At 43.3% G+C, this 22,541-nt stretch overlaps 2 protein-coding genes across 2 annotated transcripts in view; both read left to right on the top strand.

Moving 5' to 3' along the window:
- LOC308141401 (trinucleotide repeat-containing gene 6C protein-like) overlaps positions 1–7,791 on the top strand; it is a 38,882-nt gene extending 31,091 nt beyond the window's left edge. Inside the window, 13 exon segments of the mRNA XM_080511555.1 lie at positions 78–296; positions 1,238–1,384; positions 1,666–1,785; positions 2,070–2,153; positions 2,311–2,554; positions 2,644–2,808; positions 2,934–3,110; positions 3,738–3,908; positions 4,312–4,422; positions 5,386–5,604; positions 6,535–6,608; positions 6,697–6,836; positions 7,169–7,791. Of these exon segments, the coding sequence (XP_080367681.1) occupies positions 78–296; positions 1,238–1,384; positions 1,666–1,785; positions 2,070–2,153; positions 2,311–2,554; positions 2,644–2,808; positions 2,934–3,110; positions 3,738–3,908; positions 4,312–4,422; positions 5,386–5,604; positions 6,535–6,608; positions 6,697–6,836; positions 7,169–7,562 (2,265 nt within the window). The 3' untranslated portion in view covers positions 7,563–7,791.
- An 11,719-nt stretch (positions 7,792–19,510) lies between these two features.
- On the top strand, positions 19,511–22,152 carry LOC308141684 (zona pellucida sperm-binding protein 3-like; the record flags this gene model as incomplete). The annotated part of the gene is made up of 9 exons (XM_080511891.1): positions 19,511–19,918; positions 19,987–20,102; positions 20,184–20,287; positions 20,365–20,539; positions 21,017–21,134; positions 21,203–21,285; positions 21,349–21,515; positions 21,594–21,746; positions 21,947–22,152. The coding sequence occupies 9 exons, from the start codon at positions 19,511–19,513 to the stop codon at positions 22,150–22,152; spliced, it is 1,530 nt and encodes a 509-aa protein (XP_080368017.1).
- Between the last annotated feature and the right edge of the window lie 389 nt (positions 22,153–22,541).

Here is a 22,541-nt window from a genome sequence, read left to right on the forward strand (position 1 = left end):
AAAAAATCAGCTTTTCCTGCCTCCCCCATTGTTTCACTATTAATTAATTTTTGCATCGCTCTTTGGTGAATCTCCAGAGGGATCCGGCGGAGGAGGCGTTGAAAAGCAACAACATGAACCTGGATCAGGCCATGAGTGCCCTGCTGGAGAAGAAGACGGAGTTGGACAAACGTGGGATGGGGCTGGCCGGCCACGACTACAACAACGGGCTCATCAACAAGCCCATTAGCTGCCCTCGGCCTCCGCTTCTTTCCAAAGACCCCTCAGCGGATCCCCGTCTGCCCTTCATGGATAAGGTGAGTCATACAAACATTACGATAGTTAAAAGATATTGGGTGCATGAAACTTCCCAAAATGCATTAGAAGATACCAGAAGATTACAGCAAAGCCAGTTGTTGATAGGCAAGCTTACTTCTACAAACATCAAGCATGGGATTTGTGAAATGAGCAAATTACAATTTTTTACGACCCCATAATTGACTAAAACCAAACATTGGCGATCACTGCATTAATTAAGAAACAGACACTACATGTGATTTTATTTTAGGTAATTATGCAATGTAATGCGAAACATCTCAAGTTATATTCAGAAATTAAGGTAGAATTAGGGGAACAGCTTGCCAGGGTCATATATGTTGTGCTTTTGTATTGAGGAGTGGAAAATGGCAAGTCACAAGTGATCACCAGTGTCATAGCTTTTGCTGTCACACGTCTCACGATAAGCGATGTCTGTTTCTGCTTTGAGAGCATCCCATACATTAGAGGTGCTGAGGCACTATTGGAAAACAAAAAAACGAACATTTTGGACGTCCATCCATTCAGCAATCCTCATTCACACCACGTTATTCGACTTCGTCATGAGGCTTTAGAGCCAATCCCAGCTGACTATACGCGATGGCAGGATGTACTCTGGACATGTCAACAGTCCATCACAGGTCAAACACAGACTGACACATTCACACCAGTGGCCGAGTTCGAGTCAGAAATTAACCACAGATGGTTTTGGACTGTGGAGGTAAACAGGAGTGGCAGAGAAAGCCTCCCCCACCTGTACTCAACTAACCACTCCGCCCCTGTGCGTCCACATTGAGGATATGATCAGTTCTACGGGTTACAGATTTGGAAATGATTGCAGCTCGAGGTTGTTGTGGTGGGATAATTGTTAATGACACTTGTATAGTGCAATCGAGAGCTTAGCTGTATTTGATAAGACTCTGAACTCTTTCTGTCTCCGCAGATGCAGAGTGGAATGTTTGGCGGTGGTGGAGCAGCACAAGCTCGGGCAATGCAGCAGCCGCAGCCGCCTCCTCAGCCACCAGTGCCGCCTCTCAGCTCCTCTCAGCCTAGTCTACGTGCTCAAGTGCCTCAGTTTCTCTCCCCTCAGGTATGCTCACACACGCAAATACACAGATTTGCTTGCACATGCAGCCCAATTTACCACTTACTTAACAGTTTACTTGGCAAAAGCTTTATAACATATGCAGGAATTAATATTTTATTTCAGACCTTAAAAACATCTCTGGTACAATCTTCTTATATATTATGTATTATTTTAGGTGCTGTTAAGCTCTATACGTCACGCAAGACGGATATATTTGTTGGCCGTGTCTTGTCTCACTTTGGCACAGTTAAAACAAATGTTGTGTATTGCTTGTCCTCCAACAGGTTCAAGCACAGCTCTTACAGTTTGCAGCAAAAAACATTGGTCTGAATCCTGCACTTTTAACTGCACCAATAAACCCTCAACATATGACCCTTCTGAATCAACTTTACCAGCTGCAACTGGTGAGTCTCTTTTTGCTTTTTCTTCTCTCAGTTCTTGTGATGCGTCACATATTATTCCTTTGATGCTCATATATTGGACTGGAAACAAAAATGCTCTTACTGACCCAATTGCAAGAAATGGCAGAAGCACAAGATGTCCACCAGATTACATGAGATATTTCTTTTTAAACTTCAAACCCCATGTGTGTTGTTTTCATAGAACCTCATGGATTTTTTTTTGCATAACAGTTTATAGAACTATGAGGCGTTTTGACATTTAAACCTTGCTTACACTTGATCCACAGGCGTACCAGCGTTTACAAATTCAACAGCAGATGTTGCAGGCGCAACGCAACGTTTCTGGCCCCATCCGACAACAAGAGCAGCAAGTGAGTTTCTCTTTGAGACCGACTCGTGTTTTCTGCTAACTTGACTAACCCAGAACGCCAGATAAATGTGTGTCGTAAATATTAATTTCGCCCGAGTAAGTTGACGTCCATCATCCAGGACATCCTAAACATGTCTGTATTTTGATGTCATTCCCAGGTTGCACGTACAATCAATAACATGCAGCAGCAAATCCAACAGCACCAGCGACAGCTGGCCCAGGCCCTGCTGATGAAGCAGCAGCAGCAACAGCAGCCGCCCCCTTCCCACTCAGGCCTGCATCCTGGTGGGGCAAAATCCTCCCTGGATTCATTTCCAGGTCACCCCCAGGCTCCAGGCCTCCCTGACCTGCAGACCAAAGAGCCGCAGTCATCGCCCAACACGTACAGCCCCTACTCTCTCTGTGAGTAGCATCCGCTTTTGCTCTCTGAATGTCATAGTACTGCGTCGATGTTCGGCGCCTATTGCTAACGTCACTCTCTGTGCCATCAGCTGGACTGAATCCAAACATGAATGTAAACTGCATGGAGGTGGGAAATCTTTCTATGAAGGAACCCCCACAACCCCAGTCTCGCCTGTCACAGTGGACACACCCAAACTCCATTGAAAGCCTATCTGGAAACTCCTCTCCTCTTGAGCCCAATATGGGCAAGCATGGTGAGATGAGACTGGGAATCCCTACTTAAAATGACAAATCATGATTAGAAAGCAGAAGAAAAAATGACTGAAAAGTGTCGTTTGCTTAACAATATTTTTTCTTTCTTCCATTCCCCCTCTCTCAGGTGCCAACCTGGGTCCTCCTGGTAAACCCCCTCAGCTGGATGACTCTTATAGCCCCTACAGCCTGATGTCCAGCACTGAGTCTCCCACCAGTCCTCTGGTCGCACCAGACAGCTGGGGACAGGGCAAGAGTAACAGTGACAAGATGGCCAACGGGACCAATATCAACTGGCCACCAGGTGAGGAACACACTTTATTATTATTATTTGACAACCTATTGTACTGTTCTCTCTTGGTGTCATATTCAGCGCGGTCTGAAATGACAATATGAATAATCTGCGCCAACTTAAGTTCAACAAATTTGATTAAAGGGAAGCGCATGCCGAATGGGCTCACTTGAAAAGCATGTCTCGTGATTCTAGGTACGTCTGAGGCACAATTTGATTTGTGCTTGGAGGGAAGTTCTTTTGCTTTTACTCCTCACGAACAGACAAAACTAATTGCTCTGTGGTGGCGCCAACAAATGTTTAGTTTAATTAAACATGCAGTCATACAGTTTACATATTGTTCTTCTTCACATCACCTGTGAAACCAGTATACATTTAGATTTATTATTTTTTAGCTGTTGGGAGGAAGTGGTATGGATGCTGCAATGTCTGTTCTATGTTATGTGTCTAAATGATTTTCAGAAGTATGAAGTCACAATAGCTACTCGTATTTTATGGCACCGATGGTTGTTTTTTTTTTTCAGAACAGATCACGATATCAATGGATTTTCCTCCTAACATAAATGTGAAAAAACATAAAGGAAAATGCAATTTATTTTATAGTTTTATTCTTCTTTTTTTTTTTTTATTTACTTTCAGAATTTTGCCCTGGGGTACCCTGGAAGGGCCTCCAGAATATTGACCCAGAGACTGACCCCAATGTGACCCCCGGCAGTGTCCCCAGTGGGCCCACCATCAACACCAACATTCAAGATGTCAACCGGTACCTGCTCCGGGACCGGAGTGGAGGCGGGAACAGAATATTGCAAGGTTTGCTCCATTTATTTTGTGGGAAGAGCATCTGATTTATCTTCGGATACAGATGCTGTGTCCCAGATTACAAAACGCATTCTATATTAGAGTCTAGTAGAACATGAATGAATCCATACACATGAGTTATTTCTCTCGAGAAGGAAATGTAACAATAGAGCAATATCTGTCCCCGTGTATTTGGAGTATCCAGAAGGCCTGCTTCTTATTCTTTTATTCCTCATTGTCCTACTTTTAACTTCTGTTGTAATCATCATCATTTACCACTTTATACTCTTCTTAATGAACTTCCTTTCCTCATCTTTCGTGTTTTCTTTTTCCTTCCTTTCTTCCATTTTCTCTTTCTGCTACTTTTCCTTATTTGTTTGTGTTTGTCTTATTTGTGTTGCTGGCATCGGCTCAGGCTCCTCTCCCACTTCATCTCAGAACGAGGCTCTGCCTCCCTCCACTGATTGGCCAGTCAGTGCCTACACTAGCTCGTTCAGTCTTTCGTCCCCGGACATAGACGATGCAGGTACATGGTTTGTCCCTAACCCCCCCCCCCCCCCCCCCCACAACCTCACTGCAGTGGCTAATCCCTGCAAATGAGCTCTGTCCTTCCCCCCTCCTGTGACTGTAACTCCCCCAGCCTGAACCATTCACTGGAGAGATACATCTCTCCTTTTTCATTCAAGTCACAGCTCCTGATTAAATTCGACCTTGGTTTGAGCTCCGTCCCTGTCAACTCTGTATTTCTTGTAGTGCGTATTTCTCCTGAATGTCAGTGTTATCTGTATCCCTCTATTGTGTGCCGTGGAAAACACAATGAGAGTGAAGGGCGGTGGTTCCCAATCTCATTGCGGTACCCCCGCCATGGACTGTGATTTGCCAAGTCTTCTCTCGATTCTAAACAAAAAACAAAAAGGTCTTCTTATGGTTTATGGAAAGGTTTAACCCTAATCCTATAGCTGCAAGGGTTAACTAACCTTTGTCATCTTCAAATGTAATTCGCGATAATGTCAGAGCAGGCACATTGGGTTGGGAACCACTGGTTTGTTGAGTGTTGCTTTCGTTAGATTTTCATTGACTAACTCTGAAGTCATGCTCTCAAAATGCTCATGCATTTGCTCAGACAACGTAGGGAGGGATTTCCGTAACGGACAATTGTGCATGACTGCCAGACAAGTAAATGTCCTTTTTGCTCTAGCTTTTTATGTATGAAGTGTCCTTGAGGTGTATGAAAGGCACTTAATGTGAGAGTACCTCTGTTGTTACTTAACATAGAAAACATGATATAGATGTCAAACTATTATACATCAGCCGAGAGTTTCTGTGTATGCATTTCCACCTAAAGGCCTCTGAATATTAAAGCTGGACACATTTCGAGCTTTGGTAAAAATGCAAGAGGTATCTTGTGAAGAACTTGGCGAGTCACAGCAGATGCTTTTTGGCCAACTGGTTCAGGAAACTCTCTCCTCACGTGACGTTCCCCATCCAGGAAAACTGTCAGAGATGAAATCCACCTGGTCTCCAGGCCCCATCTCTCACAGCCAGGCCTCCTTATCCCATGAGCTGTGGAAGGTCCCCCAAGGGCCTCGGAGCAGCACCACAGCCCCTTCTCGCCCCCCACCGGGCCTCACCAACACAAAGCCTTCCTCCACCTGGGGGGGAAACTCTCTGGGTCTGGCCCAAGGCTGGAGCAGCTCCTACACCACAGGTAGTGTCACAGTGAATGAAGTGTTTTTTTTATGGCACCAAAGTTAATTCCAACTTCTGTAATAAAGTTTTTGCTTTTTGACGATAAACACCCAAAATAATCCGTGTAGCCTGAACCAGACTAAATCAACAGGTATTTTGACCTTCTCTTCTTGGTATTGCTTTCATGAAGAAATAATCCATACAAATATACAAAACTGTGTACTGTGATTAAATAGATTTAACATTTTTACCATTTAATCAGGTGCTGCTTTGTTATTATACTTGAGTAGGGTTTTTTCATATTTGTACTTTAGCATTTTTTTAAAACTGCTTACTTATATTGCCAACATTTGAATACAAACCTGTAATTTATCCTTGTTAACCCCTTTGAGTAATATTCACAGTGATAGTTAAAAAGTAGCTGATGATAACAGTTCCTAATAGTTCATATATCTCAACCTCAATTTTTTTTTTACATTTAATTAAATAGCATAGTTTATACTTTTACTCTTAAATATCATAATATGCTTAGAAATGATCTGTCAGTTGAGTCTTGAAGGCGAATTCCACTTAAGGTGATGTTCTCAGATATAAACAGTCACAAAACTGAAATGACTTCTAATAAATCACAAAACAATGAAGCAGAACTGAGAATGTATATATATATATATATTTTTAATGTTATCTGAACTCTGAGTTGTATTCAAGTTATGCCAGACAGTACATCATGGATATAAAGTGTTCTGAAATCTGAACAAGAAGCTCTTTGATGTGGCGAAAGACCACGAGTTATTGTGAGGACGCTGAATAGACGTGATTAAGAACACCGTGCGGTGCTTCAATATATCGACGTGTTCTTTTTTTTTTTGTTGTTGTTGCTGTTGGAAATAATCGCCCATTCAGTCTAACTGACTTAAGCCGGCGGATTTGTTTTTCCTCTCACACTCAGCATGTACCACGTGGAGCACAGACAGCTCCAGCAGGACCAGCAGCTGGCTGGTTCTGAGAAACCTCACCCCACAGGTAACACTCGTACACAAAAAGATGGGGCTGTGTGCGTCGCAAAACGGTGGCTTGAATGTTCCGTCGTGGCGGCTTCTGTCTTTTCCAGATTGATGGTTCGACTCTGCGTACACTGTGCATGCAGCACGGCCCCCTCATCACATTCCACCTCAACCTGACACAAGGAAACGCCGTGGTGCGCTACAGCTCCAAGGACGAAGCTGCCAAGGCTCAGAAGTCCCTGCACATGTACGTGCTTTTAATTAATGGTTTTGCATTCACACTCGATGTCGCCGTCAGACTAAAAGATGGAAATGGATGGTCTTTAATTGACACTTTGGGTGTGTTTTTGTTGTGAAATAGTTCATTCAAAACTGACGCAGAAATGAAGCTATTTCACACGCTGTGAAGATCTGCAGCAAACAAACTGTAATCCGTACACTGTGCTCAGTAGATGTGCACATGTTTAATCTTTTTAGGAGATCCAAACAATGTAAATGCAGCTGTAAGGACAAGTAACCATTGCGTTTCTGTCTTGTTTTTTTTGTGTGTTTTTTTCTCATTTCCATCCATCTCTGTAGGTGTGTGCTGGGGAACACCACCATCCTGGCCGAGTTCGCCGGGGAAGAGGAAGTGAACCGCTTCTTTGCACAGGGCCAGTCGCTCGGTGGAACCACCAGCTGGCAGGCCACTCCAGGCACCAATCAGACGAGGATGACCGGCAGCGGGTCTGGAGCCCCCCACCCCATCGGCCACTCGCCACACTGGAACAACAACAACGTCTCCAACAGCAGCAGTAGCAGCGGCCTGGGAGGAGGTGCCACAAAGACGGGCGGAGAGCTGCTGTGGGGCGGCGTTCAGCAGTATTCCAGCTTGTGGGGACCCCCGAGCGGCGAGGAGGGACGCGTCATGGGGAGCCCCACCCCAATCAATACACTGCTGCCTGGGGACCTGCTGAGCGGAGAGTCCATGTAGGGGGGGGGTTTAAAAAAAAAGAAGGAAAAAAAAAAGAGCTGAGGCTACACAACCACCAACAGGAGCAAGAACCTTGCAAATCAATGTGGAGATAATCAGTGTGGGCGTGAAGGTGAAAAGGCGAGCATGAGGAGGACGAGGCTACATTGTCGCTGCTTGCCCTCGTCTGCCTCCTCTGCTCCTTTTTCTTTTTCAGTCGCAGTTCCTTTTTTTTTTTTTTTTTTTTTTGCGTGTGTGAATCTCCGTTAAGGAGTTTTGGTCACAGTGTTCAGCTTTTTTTTTTTTTTTTTCCTTCTGAAGACAAAGGAAGAAGTCTTTCACTCAACAAAGAAAGATAACTTTTTGCAGAATTTGAACTCACCATGTGAAACGTACTTTAGTCAAACTGGCACAGAGACAAGCTGCCATCTTTAAACTTGCGTAATCCCTCACTGCCTTTTGAGGCAATCATACTGCACCTCAGAGATCCATGGAAAAAAAGAAAAAGAAAAAAAAGGCATCATTCCCAAAGTAAAAACCTTTCAATCAAGAGTGGTTGTTGAACTTTCCGCTGGTCCAGACTCGACATTTGTTTCTCTCAGCACTAATATTAGCCTTAAACTATTTCCTGCCCTGCTATCCTCACTCACTCTGTACTTGGTGAAGAAGCATACGGACACTTGCACACCCTTATCTCTGAGCCAGTGAAAGTGGAGAGTACATGCTGCTGCGGCTTAACATGAACAACCACAGCTGAAAACTTTAGTGCATTTTTTTTTTGTTTGTTTGTTTGTTTTGCAAGCAGATTGAGTTTCCCCACACGACGCTCAAAGGGAATGATGCAACTCTGTTTGCCTTGTTCAAGCCATTTATTTTTGTAGTGTTATTTTTTTCTAATTGATTTTTTTTTCTTTTTCTTGGAACCATTGCAAAACAAAGCTAAGAAATGATATTATTCAAATGTTGTCTGTCAATCTTATCCGGCGCGGAAAAAGGAGGGGAGGGGGGTAGGGGGGGGGGGGGGTGTTGTTGCGTGTCCAAACAACAAAATGAACCACTGCTATTACTTTTGGAACTGTAAGGACGAAACACTTTAATGCACCTCAACTCGTCTGCGGACAAACTCGCAGTTTGGTCTCAGTCTCAGACCCTCTCACTGATACCCTGGACAGAAACCTCAAGTTGTGGCCCTGCCAGTCCTTCCCCCCCCCCCCCCCCCCACCCACTCCACCACCTGCAAAACACCATTTCAAGCGACGTGCAATATAAGCCACAGACTCTACCGTCCAAGCACTCCACGGTGCCCCCTCGTAGAAGCGGAGGAGACTCTTAAGGAACGAGTGAATTACAAAAAAAAAAAAACTTTTAATCTGCCCCAATCCCCCACGCCCCCAAAGAAAGAAGAAAAGAAAAAAACTGCCACTATTATTAACCGCCCCCCTCCCCCCTCCCCCCCCTCCCACCAAGAGAGGGTTTGAACTTAGGAGAGTAGCAAGCTGGTCTTCAACCTTCCTCTGTCTGAGAAACGAGGACGTACACGCAAAGCACTTCTTCAGCCGGCCTACTCTCCACACTCATGATGCTGACCGGACTTTGGAGGGGGAGGGGAGGGCGGGTGTGCATGTGTGTGCGTGTGCGTGTGCGTTTGTGTGTGTGTGTGTGTATGTGGGGAAGCCGTCAAACCAAATTGAGAAGAGCCTGTTTTCCTTTTTACCCAGAAGGCCTGTTTATTTTGTTTGTTTTTTTTGTTTTTTGTTTTTGCATTAGTAGAAGAATCTGAAGCAAAGACGTGGTCGATCATAGCACTTAGCAAGAGCATCTCTGCTCCTCACGCCCTCAACGCCAACGAATAGAAGAAAGGAGAAGCACCGACGGCAAATAAAAACTGAAAAAGACAGAAAAAGCAATCTGCTTTGTGGCTTCTCTGAATACTTATTTTTCTGACTCGACATGGATGTGAACGTTTTTTTTTTCTTTTTCTTCTTCTTCGGAATCCTTCTTCCCTCAAGTCAGTGGGACCAGAAAGGATGTCAAACACGGTAGCAAAGTGAAGGGAAATACAAAGAAGAACTTAGTGAATCGATGACTGGTGTGGCAGGGGAAGGGAAGCGCCCCCACCCCCACCCCCACCCCCACCCTTCCCCCGAAGCACTCACCCTCTTTTATCACAGTAAATATCACTGTTTGCAACTTTTGAAATCTTCAGCCTTGGTGTCTGGGAAAACGCTCGACGTGTTCATGTTTTACTGGGTCCAGCAGGGAGGATCGCCATTTCTATCTCGTCCTCTTCGTGTTTCTCGTCTTTCTATTGGAGGCCCTGCCAACCTGTGTGAAAGTGTGGCCACTGAGTGCCTGCCTGCTGCAGAGTGCAGTGCTGCAGCAGCCCCCCCCCCTCCCCCTCCCTCCCCTCCCACCCCCCCTCCTCCCCTCCCTGCGGATCGCTACAGACTGATTCTCCTTTCTCTTCTTCCTCCGAACATCCTGGGCCTCGAGGCCAAGAGCAGCTCTTTCAGAACTGGCCCACCTGTATTAAAAGTTAGTACTACTGCTACGCCAGAGTCTGTCCTCAGCAACCTCCACTTCCACTCTCTCTGTCTCACTCCTGCAAGGATCACTTTAGCCAGAGACGGAACCGTTTGATGCGTTTTTATTTTTTTTTCCTTTGGAAATCTCGGTTTTTACTTCTGGAAATTGCCAGTGTGCATATTTTTTTTTTTGTCATTGTAAGAAGTTTGCTGATGTTGTTGCTGTTATCATTGATGATATAGTTGATGATTGTTTCTCATGGTGGTGATGATGATGATGATGATTTCATGGCTTTTAAATATTAGTCTTTATGCAGTGGTTAGCTTCTCTCCTGCCCCTCCCACTGCCTCACAGGCAAGGTACGCCTCAGACAGCCAGCGCAGCAACGCCAAATAAAAACACTGCAGGTTTTGAGTTGTTGGAGTCTAACCAAGTGAGGAAAAAGATTCTTTGTCCACCCGAAGGTGGTGCCCAAAATCCATTTTGTATTTGTTTGATCACACACTCATGTGATTTCTTTCTAGTGTCGGTGAGCCTCACTCACACTGGTGCTTTGGGTTTAACTCGGTTACACCTAGAACAACCTCGACTGATAACAGCCTTTCATTTCTATGCAAAGACAAGGAGGTGTTCATTCACAGCCATTGCTCCCCCTCCCCCTTACATCTGCCAGTCGTCACTTTTCTCTCAACCTTTACTTACCAGGCAGCTTTCTCTCCAAACCTCACCAGGATTGAAACTGAAGGAGCCTCCCTGCATGTGGACGGGGGGGGTTCTTATTGAAACGACCTGCTGGATGCACCAGTCGTTGGCAGACGGTCACTGCTTCAGTCTTGTGCCAACCGATTCACAATTATCTTCTTCTGACCTTTTGACACGTCCTGATTTATTATCAGCATGATAGGGGTTTTTGTCTTTTTATTATTATAATTTTTTTATTTGCTGCAGGAGGCGTACCCCCACAAACTGGAGGAGTCGAGGGGCAGGACAGATTAATGACGCTGGTTCTGCTCCAAAAGGGAACGGCCAGCCTGCAGTAGGAGGAAGGGGAGGAAGAGGGGAGGAAGAGGGGAGGGGAGGGGAGGGTTCCCTGTATGTTTGTGCACTGTTTATGGGTCACATCGGGTACATCTCTTTATAAAAAACCAAAAACATTATCTATTTCTTTATCATCAAGGTTTTCGCAAAAACTACAAAAAGAAAAAAAAAAAAAGAAAAAAACTTCTGTTCCAGCTGTGCACTGAGATGCCTGCGTTCTGTTTGTCTGCAATCGGCCACCTTCTCGCCCTTCCCTCAGCTCGTACTGCGAGCAAGGCCGGGGGGAGGGGGGGGGGGGGATACTGGCTGCATCCGAGAGGCTCCGGCTGTGGACCTCCAGCCTGCCGGCCGATACATGGACAAGTCACCTCTGCACATCTGGGCTCCGGAGGGCCGGCAGGGACCGCACCACGTATCAGCAGAAAACAGGGACACACCTCAACGTTCGGTACCAAGTCTTAAAAAAAAAACAACAAAAATAAAAAACTTTGGGGATTCGCCCTCTTCCAGAGTCTGTCGGACTCGCGTCATTCAACAAAACAATCACTATTGCCTGTGCTGTCTGTTCGTGTGATTGTTCCTGGAAAACCTGCGTCGTTGCTCCACACTGGACTTGAATCACGGAGCAGGTGTTTGTAGGGGGGGGGGAGAGAGGGGGGGGTGATCGGGGTCGAGGTCGAGTCTCAGATGTGCCCTAGGATTTCTTGGCGCAGCACCAGCACTGAGAGCCCCCCCCCCCCCACCCCACACACCCTCATCATCTGCACTCTTATCTACCTGTCTAGTGTTGAAAATCTGATGCTCTCCCTGATTTCATTTGTTGTTGTTTTTTTGTATTTTTTTTTTTTTTTTTATAAGTCACATGGACTCAAAGGAAACTGGAGCTCAACTAGAAAAATGCTTCTCAATCATGGATCAGACAAGGGTTCGGGGGTCAGGGACCCCCCCCCAAAAAAAAAATAAGAGTTGAATTAGCAAATCTCTCTTTAAAAAAAAAAAAAAAAACTAACAAAAAGGCCTGGGTTGAATATGCACATGCTAGCTCATACACAGCACACAACCGTGCGCGTACAAAACGGGTGTATGCCTGCGTATGGCTAGATCTCTCTGTTTTCCACTTCGCCTAAACCCTCTCTCGACATCCCCCCCCCCGCCCTGGCTTCAAACCCCCCCCACTCACCCTGTGTCTCCCAACATTATATTCCCCACAAGACGAGATCATAAACATATCAGAGTAATACAAAATAATGAAAGCAAATACTTGAATCAAAAGAAGCGCCAATAATGTAATGTGAAACACTTTTTGTAGTGGATTTCTTTTCTTTCTTTTTTTTTTTGTCTCATTCATACACGGCAGAGATTTTGTTTTGGGATAGAATCGGTTCGGAGTGAATACAATTTGAAATACGAGTGTTGTTGAAAACAAAGATCGATATAAAGGCAAATTTACATCTGTTGTACTTTGAGTGTTTGCACAAGGCTGCTTGTACTGTACATTGTCTGAATGAGTGAATGTATGCGTGAGGTGAAAATACGTGCGAGAGCTCGTGATTCTTTTCGATTCAGTATACTTTTTATTGTTTTTTTTTTGTTTCGTTTTTTTTTTTTTTTTTGCTTGTCAAAACTATATTCTGATGTTAATTGTTACTAGCCTCTAGCGTTGCACTGAGTGTCGGCCTCACCCCTCATCCAGCTATATGAACAACATGATACAAGTACTGAGGGGGGACGGGGACAGTTCATGTGTAAATGTTTACTCAAGGACTAAAATAAGTGTGTTTTTAAAATGTAATGTTTATCTACCTTAGTGGCTTTCATTGTGGAATAATCCAAGAAAGTATGGATCATATTTGAGTATTGCACCATTTTTCAGACTTTAAACTTAAAAAAAAAAAAGAATAAAAAGAAAAAAAAAAACCCTGAAAAAGTCATATATCTTTAAAAAAAAAAAAATACAGCAAAAAAAAAAAAAAAGTATTTTGCAGACCTGTGGCCATAGATTGGGGGTAGAAGGACTTCAGCTCTCCCGAATCTGAGCAGCAGAGAGCGAAGGACAAGACATCAGATGGAGCCTCGGTGTGTAGGGCTCACTTCAGAGGTGCCTACCTTTTTTTTTTTTTCTTTTCTTAGCTTTTTGTTGTGTTATTAACTTACATTCGGTTCACTCATGTCGTCATCTGTTTTTGTTTGTTTTTTTTCTTCCTGCAAGGCCACTGACAGTTTACAAAAACAAAACACTTTATTTTCTGGAGTTCAAAAACAAAAATCAGCAAAACAAAGGAACTAAAGTACGAGAATGTCGAGGGGAAAAAAGTAAAAAAAAAAAAAAAAAGGACAAATGCTTCCATTTTTAAAGAATAAAGTGTAACACAACACTTCACAGAATGAAGATTTCTTGTGCTACTTTCAGAACTCTGGGATTGAACAGTGTTGTCTTGTTCTGTTTAACCTTCTTCGTTCTGTGTTTAATGTTGATTTCATGGACTATCTGAAGCCTGTATGTTTTATTTTTTGTTGATTATATATATTTTTCCTTTATATAAAATGAGAAAAAATACATGAAAAAAAAAGAAGACATAATTGCTCACTATCTTGCACACACACGAAAAAGTGGATCTTGTCTCAGGAAGGCCAGGGTTCCAGAGTACCAACTCCACGCCATTTTAATGTACATTTTTATGATGAGTTAAAAAAAAAAAAAATAGAAAAAAAAGGATGACTAAAAGAAACAAATCTAAGCACTGAAAGTTATGGATTTCAGAAGAAGAGAAAATACCTTTTGTTTCTAAATCCGTAGCAGTTACATAATAACCAAATAATGGACTTTAAACGAAAAATGGAGTGCTTTATATATAAATCTATATATTAAAATTGCTTTACATTAAAAAAAAAAAGTGGTCGATGAGTTTGTTTTTAAGAAGAAGAAAAAAAAAGACAGTGAAAAACATGCAAATGCTGTATGTTTGAATCTTTATTGTGTTTTTCTTAATGAGGTCCCGTCCTGACTGAATCAGGAACATTGTGCATTAATCTCTCTCTCTTTCTCTCTCTCTCTCTCTCTCTCTCTCTCTCTCTCTCTCTCTCATGTTCTCCCACAGCGGGTATTATTATTATTATTATGATTATTATTAGAATCAGACTTTTGTGGAACATTTTTTCACATTTGGGAGGATGTTTGTAAAACATGAGCTGGTTGTAAAGGATCATGAAACTATGCACAAGTGTGGGGGGGAGGGGGGGGGGACGGGGGGGATTTTACAGTCTTCTTCTTAAAGTGGCTGATGTATTGCAGGGGTTTATGGGATCCAATGTCTTTTCCCTTTTTTTTTTCTGGCTTTCAGTTCCTGTTTTGTTTTTGTTTTTTTTTAAGGGGATGGAGGAGTGTGAGGTCCCCCCCTCCTCCACCACCACAACCCCCCTCCTGTCCTCGATTCAGATTGACCTAGCGCTACATCGCCATGCTGTGTATTCCTAAAACCAATGAGCGTCTCACTCTTTAGCACTGTGGGATTCTAGCCTGTCACCCTCAAGGGTTGTTATTTTTTTTTTTTTCCTTAGTTGTGAAAGATTGAATGGAGGGAGGGTGGGGTGGGCGGGGGGGGGGGTTGTGGGATTAGGGCTGCTTTTTTTTTTGCCTTTTGTTGTTTTGTTTTTGAGATATTAAGTACAAAAAAAATGTCTGTATTGAGAGTTAATGAGAAGTCAGTGGCTTGTAATGTTTTTTGTTTTTTTTCTCTCTCTGTGTATCTCTTTCTCCTCATAGAATGTGATTGTTAAATGACATGCACCGAAACAAATGTTTTCATGAACTATGGAGCTTCTTTCAAATATTAATAAAATAGCATTTTTTTTTTCTTGGCTGTTAAGTCTGTCCCCTCTGGTTATTGATTTGGTTCGTGTGTCTCTGGCTTATTCCCCTCAACAATCCTGCACTCCAGGAGGCACGTTAGGAAGAATGGCCATTTAATAGCTTCTACATCTGTGTAACTTGAGTCTAAATCATGACGCTTTAAAGATACAGTAGTTTCAGTCTGTATTATTTGCTGTGCATTATTCTTCTAATGAACAGCTGCATCTCTATGAATGAGAATATCTTTGAAAAGTTGATCAATTTAAAAAGAGGCTCCAGCCGCCTGAACTTTAAGTTCAAGATGACAGATTCTTTACATTTCCACTACTTGAATAACAGTGGGCAAATGTTGCTCAAGATCCTGTTTTATGCATTATTGTTTTGATTTATTGATTTCCAAACTTCCACAAGCTCATTTTAGTGGTACATAAAAGTTCTTAAAAATATTATTTTTCCTTTAATCATCTTATTTTGAATTAGAGATAAAGAGGTGCTGCGCTTCGTTGGACTTAATATAAATGTCTTTTATAAAGCTACTGTTTTCTACAGTACTGTTTTCTTTCTGTGGTTTAAAAAAATAAATATCAGCAACTTTGTGAACTGTCCAGAGCAAACTGTAATTATCGAATACCGTATATTAAGGGGAGTTGGAGATTCTCTCCACACTGTAAAAAGTTAAAGAACCCTTAATGTACACAACATTTCATTCAATTCAGAATTTCTCATCGACTCCTCGAGCCATGAAGTGACACCAAATACTGTGTAAAATCAAAACATGTTGGAATGAAACAGTGAAATTAGTATCTGGATATTTATTATATTACAAAGTAGAATGATAAAAAAAAAAGAAGCATCTTCTGAGATACTCATTGTGAGGCTCTGAGGGCGAGCTGTCTGGGACAGGCGTAGTAGTTGTCCTGTGGCTGTCGGTGGGGGTTGGCGTACACCGGGAAGTGGACTTCCTCCAGGTGTGCCGGGGCCTCGCTTTTATTTTGGGGGCTTTCAGATCCCTGCTGCTTCCAACTCATTTCCTCGTAAATCGGGGCATGTGGTGGCGTCCTGTGATGCCGCTTCACCTTCATCTACAACGTCAAAAACAGAACACAATTTTAATGTCCGTGCTTCATTGTTTCGTCATTTTGTTCATAGGAGTACCAATATTTAGAAGAAATGTAAGGGCCTCGACAATGTTTTGTACAAAAAGTCAAAAGTAGAATTACCGGTAAAGAAAAAAAATAAACACAAGCCTTTCTAATACTATTGAGTGCAATTGTTGTATTAATGCAGATATCAACCCCGAAACAAAACTTCTACGCTGAAGTGATGATAGTAGATCTTCATGGTAGAATGATATACAGGATTAGATCTATTTTTTTTGCCAATAATAGAGATTTGATTGGGATTGTAATCATTTTTAAGGCTAAATGGGATTTTCTGTTTAGTTCTGATCACCGTTCATTAAGTTAAACTTTCCTTTTTGTGTGGACTTAGCTGAATTTCTCGCAGTTTTTGTGAGTCACGCGTCTCGGCAGTGATTATCATCCGTCACTGAAACACTGCATGTCTGTCAGGCCTCTGTTACAGCTGACACACTAATTGATATGCAGCTCAGCATGACTCACTTGTGCCTCTGTTATTGTCATTTTCTTTTTTTTCTTTTTTTCTTTATTTAGTTATATAACCTGACAAGAGGCGAGGATGTGCATCAAAGTGTGAGTTGAGTGTTTCTCCACAACGTAATTCTGCCACGAGTCGAGGGAGTGACTCACACACTGTTCTGCAGCCAGCCAGACGAGTACGAGCAGAAGAAAGCCGGCGGCTGAGAAGACGGTCAGGAGCAGCGGGGGGTAACGGAGCGAGCGCGAGCTTCCTGCACCTCACGCACAAACACAACGGCACGCATTAAACTCTCGTCGCTGGCACTTTGTTTCTTTGACTCGTGAGCGAGGCGTTACCTGACCCTTCCACCAGCAGGAAGGTCTTTGGGGCACAGGGCTCGACCCGGTCAGATCTGTCACCCGTCCGGTAGCTCAGCTCCAGCACGTAAAGTCCCGTATCGGCGGGCTCTAAAGGAGAAATGGTCACGTTGACCCCCTGCGAGTTCAAGCCCCCGTGCAGCTGCGTACGCGCCCTGCGGCCGGGGTCAACCCTGATGACCCCGTCCTTCACGATGGAGAGGACGGTGGTCTGGCTCTGGTCGTCACGGTGGTACAGGTGGAGGTCGGGGGCCCCGCCGTGGTCCTGCTGCAGGTCGCAGGAGAGGCTCAGAGTCTGACCCGCTGTCAGGCGCTTAAAGATCATGTCTGCACCGCCTGGAGGAGGAGAGGAGGAGCAGATGGGAGCTGCAGCATCAGCTTCACACATAAAGGCCTCATGAGTGACTTCACAAGAAATTCTGCACATTCCTGGTTTACAGGGAACAAACTGGACGGTCTTCAATGACTTTTAACCAGAAACCTATCCGACTGACTTTTCTTTATAATACTGACATGAAAAAAAGACAATTATGGTTCCCTGGGGGATGATTTGTTGTGACTTTAATATATATATATATATATATATATATATATATATATATATATATATATATATATATATATATATATATATATATATATATATATATGAAACTTTTAGTTATTCTCAACATGCTGTTATAATAGACAGTGATTGTTCCCTGATGAATGATCTCTTATCGCTTTTCGTTATTAAATATAATTATATATTCTATGTCTTGAGAGGATTAACTTCTACCTTCTTGTACTTTCAAGACCCTCAGGGTTCAATTGTCATCACTCAAATTTGCAATACTGTCAGGAAGCATTTCAATATGTAGTGGTTTGCACTGTCGCCTCACAGTAAGAAAACACCCGGTTGGATCGTGGAGCTTTTTCTGCGTGTGGATTTGAGAGTTTGCATGCTCTCAGTGTTTGTTTTCCTCAACTGCATCCCACAATCCAAAGACACGCTTGTTTGGCTAGTAAGTGACTGGAAATTGTGCGAATGAGTGAGAAGTTGTCTCTGTCAGCTGGAATCAGGTCCAATTCCCAACACCCTGATAAAACTTTGATCAAAAGGTGTTTTTAACACAATCATACAAAACTAAATTATACGAGACTATTCTGTTGTACAAAGTCAACATCAGCATGCTGACAACATAATGGAGATGTTAACATTAAGCACGTACCATTTTCAACATAGTAAATCTTTACTTACCTCCAAACAGCCGAACAAAAAAGAAAACGTAGCCCAAACTCGTCTTCATGTCTTTTTTTCAGAGCTGAAGGCAGTGAAGCGCCTCAGAGGTGGGTCATGGTGTGGTCTTCCTCTTCCCTTCTCTGTTGTGTGAGTCTGTGTGGACGACCGCAATGTATTTATTGTTCTTCGCCTCAGAGCAGGAAGCCGTTACACTCTGGTTGCTGCTGTGCGCTCAGAGACCGTCTGACTGACTTGGAGGCGACACATTTCTCATGATCAGGATGGCGGCACACCCTTTCACTATCAAACTGAACTCAAGAAGACAAATGGACAAAGTGTGTGTGTGTGTGTGTGTGCGTGTGTGTGTGTGTGTCATCCTCCCAGACATTGAAATCCCCCGACGTGAGACTATCGTTCTCATTATGAATCACTGGATGCGTCTGATGAGGGCAAGACGAGTCTGCTGTTGTTATATTAGTTGCTGTTTAGCGATTTTGAAATATTTCATTATGCCCGGCATCAGCATCCCTCAGCGTTTTGGTATGTTTTACAGTGATAATACATACTACAACCAGAGGAGAGGAAATAAAATAAAGTTAAATTAAATAAAATTAACTTAAATTAGATTTACAGAAAATCATGCAATTACTTAATTAGGAAATGTAAAGAAGAAGAGCAAGTTTATGCCAAGTGTATCATTTCATTCAAAGATTCGTTTGCACACTGAGCAGCAAACGTCCTTTAAAATCAAGAAGGTGTAACTGAACTAACTGATTCTCTACAACTTCCTGACAAATCATGTGTCATTGCTCTTAAGTTTTCACTGCAACTCCACTATGACATTCATGGTTGTTGCATGGACATTGTGTGGCCTGTGATCACATGACCTGAAGACAAATCTTTCATCAGATTGAAACAAACCTATGATTCAGAATTACTCGCAGAATGATAAAAAAATAGGCAATCAACAACAAATAAAATATCTAATCAATAACTAAATGTAAATAAAATGTAGGCTCTGGCAAATTGAACATTTTTAGCAGTTTTAAGTTGTAAACTGGCAAACAGAAGACACAAACACTTATTTTTTCTTCCAATTTAATGGAACTTTAATCTAAAAGATGCCAAAAAGAAGTATTTGTTTAATCCTCATGACATTACAAGACACCTTTCAGGAACATACACACCCTCAGCTCGTCTCTGCTAAACGACTCAGCAGGTGTGAAGCGTTTGCTGTCTGACGAGCAGCCAATCGGATTCGGACGTGCAGAGAGCTGCTGCGATCCGGCTGATTGTTTCAAGGTTAAAAAGCCGCAGCGCAGAGCTCCTGTATCTGTCGGCTGGGTCAGAGGGGAGCATGTGCAGTCTGAGTGCCCTTCGCCACACATCCATGGAGACGGTGCAGTTTTGGGCCAGTGTCCTGTTGGGGCTCTTTCTCTCAGGAATCTGTATTCGACAGTCTTTAGCTTTCCCGCCGCCGCGTCCCTCGCAGCATGCTTCATTTCAGAGGCCTCAGCAGGACCAGCGCCCGGTCGCCGAGGAGCCCCCGAAGGCCCGGGAGCAAGTGAACACCATCAGCGTGACCTGCCACCCGGACGTGCTGGAGATCGTCATCAATGCCGACATGTTTGCAGTTGGAGCGCCCGTCGACAACCTTGATATCCGTCTCGGTGTGGACGACGACTACTATTGTAGAGCGACGGTTTCTTCAGAGGATGAGTACAAGATCACTGTTGGATTGATGGACTGTGGAACCAAACACTGGGTAACGCAACGTGACACAGTTGTCACTTGTCAACCGTTCCTACTTCTAACATGATGTGCTCTCTCCAGATGACTGAAGACTCCCTGGTCTACACAAACCTCCTCATATACTCTCCTGCGCCGTCTCCCAACGGGGTGATTCGGATGGATGAAGCTGTAATTCCAATCGAGTGTCACTATGAGAGGTTTGTGGCTGTAAAGATCCTCCTCTAAAGATGGTGGCTGCTGCTCTTCACCCACTGACCCCCGTTTGCTTTGTCTCCCAGGAAATACAGCTTGTCCAGTTCGTCACTCGCACCGGCTTGGCTCTCCTTCACATCTACAATGTCTGCAGTGGAAAATCTGGAGTTCAATTTGAAACTAATGACCAGTGAGTTGGTTCACTTACTAAAAGTGTTTTTTGAATTCAATCGGTGTTTCTCATCTGTTTAATTTAATCATGTGCAGGTGACTGGCAGTATGAACGAGGATCGCAGGTTTACTACCTCGGCGACCCAATCAACATCGAAGCCTCCGTCATAATTGGACATCACATGAAGCTTCGAGTGTTTATGAGCAGCTGTGTGGCGACGCTTTACCCAGACATGCACTCGGAACCGAAATACGTATTCCTCGAAGACGGGTGAGGGTTCAACAAACTACTTTATCTTTTAATGAACCTGTTAAACTGGTGTTGAGGCTTAAGCTGCAAAAACGTGTTTTTGTAATCCGTTTTTAGTTCCGAAACTCTTTCATATAGATTTTAAGCCTTGAGCTTTTAACATGACACAGGAAGGAAGAACAGTTTGGACTTTGTGTAAAAATGAAAATCCTGCTAGAAGTCCTGCAATGTCTGGCTGTAAGGACAGGCTTTCACATCTTAAAACATTCACCTTTGTCAAGGATGGAGGTATATTAAGAATGACATCTCAAAATATAGAGTTTACAATTATCATCCCCCTGTGATTATTGACTGGATTTGTCAAATGACTGGCTGCAGGGTCTGGAGTATTTGGCTTTGAACTTTAGTCTTGATTCTCCAATTTTGGTGGATTTTCTGCATTAAAAATGTCCTCGCAGACCAAGATCATAACTAAACTGTCTTTTTTTTTTTTTGCAGATGCTTGATGGACTCCGCAGTTCCAGGATCGAAGTCTCACTTCTTGCAAAGGACAACGGAGAACAGTCTGCAGATGGCCATCGACTCATTCAAATTCCACAATGATGACAAAGGAGAAGTGAGTTTGTATGGTTGAATCTGTAGTGACGCATGCAACTTCATCCTTGATGTTTCTGTACCCTTCAGATCTACATCACATGCCACATGAATGCTGTACCGCTGGATGATGCAGAAGCACCAAACAAGGCGTGCACGCTTGTGAACGGAAGGCAAGTTTGTTCAATCAATTAAAATTAAACTGGAAACTCTTTCTAAAAATTTGCATTTTGCAGGTGGAGGTCAGCTGACGGTAATGACTACTTGTGTGGGTATTGCCAAAGTCAAAATGAAGTTGAAAGTCGCAGTAAGCTGGGCAGCACGAGCCGCTTTGGTCCTCGTGGGTTTGGAAAGCCTGTTGAACTGGAATCCTCCTGGAGAAGTGGACTGAGGACCAACACAGGTAAGTTTGTTTGCCAGGTCTTTTGTTCATCTTTTCTGGCGGCTGCAAACTGCTTTAATTGTGGGGTCTCTGTGTCAGTATGGGAACAGGAAGCGAGACTGGGTCCAATGACGGTTTTGCCTCGTACCAAGAGTCTCCCTCTACCTTTGGACGAACTCCCTCCAGTTCTCGCTAAACTCAACAGACCATCTCTTTACGGCAGCCAGTGGAGGAGTGGAAAAGGCGAACTCGGTATCTAAATCACAAACTAATCTCTAACTGTGATTAAGGGATTAAGATGTAACACTGTTCCTACTTTAGCTGTGGAAGAAGAAGAAGAAACCCTTTCTGGTTCACCTGCACAACTGGACGTGACGACTGAAAGTGAAATGACTGAAGGTAGAGTGAGTTCTTCACATTCTTTAAAGAGTGACTCGTAATGTGTCCTAAAGAGTCTCGAACATCTATAGATGTTGCTGAAGATGATGGCGACGATGACTACGCGTCCCTTGATGAAGAGGAAGATCTCTCTTCCATGGTGAAATCGCTGCCGTCTTCTCCACTGACTACCACCGACACGCCCAGTGAGCCGACCAGTATGCCCGAGGCTGAAGAGGAAATGATGTCGACAAATGTAACTTCTGACCCAAAGAAATAAAAACTGGAACTATAGATTGCAGTCTCGTGGCTTTTTAAAACTTGTGGTGTACACACTTAAGTGTTACATTATCATGAGATGTTTATCTCTTACTTGGTGCAAAAGCTCACAGTATAAATCCACATAATGTAAATTGGTGCATCCCAACAGTTGAAACTAACTCTGTTGGCTTGAAGGCACTAAAGTGTCTAATTGAATAACTGAAAGCATAAAATGTCCAATAACTGCACAAGGTTTCATGTGACAGTCGGAGTAAAATCTGAGTAAAACATTGTAGGCTTTAAACGTATTGTTTACATACAATCTTCTTGCCGAGAACCTTAATTCATGCATGGTGTAGACATGGAATTGGCTATTAAACCAGAAACTAAAATGTCTGAGTAATTATG

Source organism: Blennius ocellaris, assembly GCF_963422515.1.
Source record: "Blennius ocellaris genome assembly, chromosome: 16".
Classification (NCBI taxonomy): domain Eukaryota; kingdom Metazoa; phylum Chordata; class Actinopteri; order Blenniiformes; family Blenniidae; genus Blennius; species Blennius ocellaris.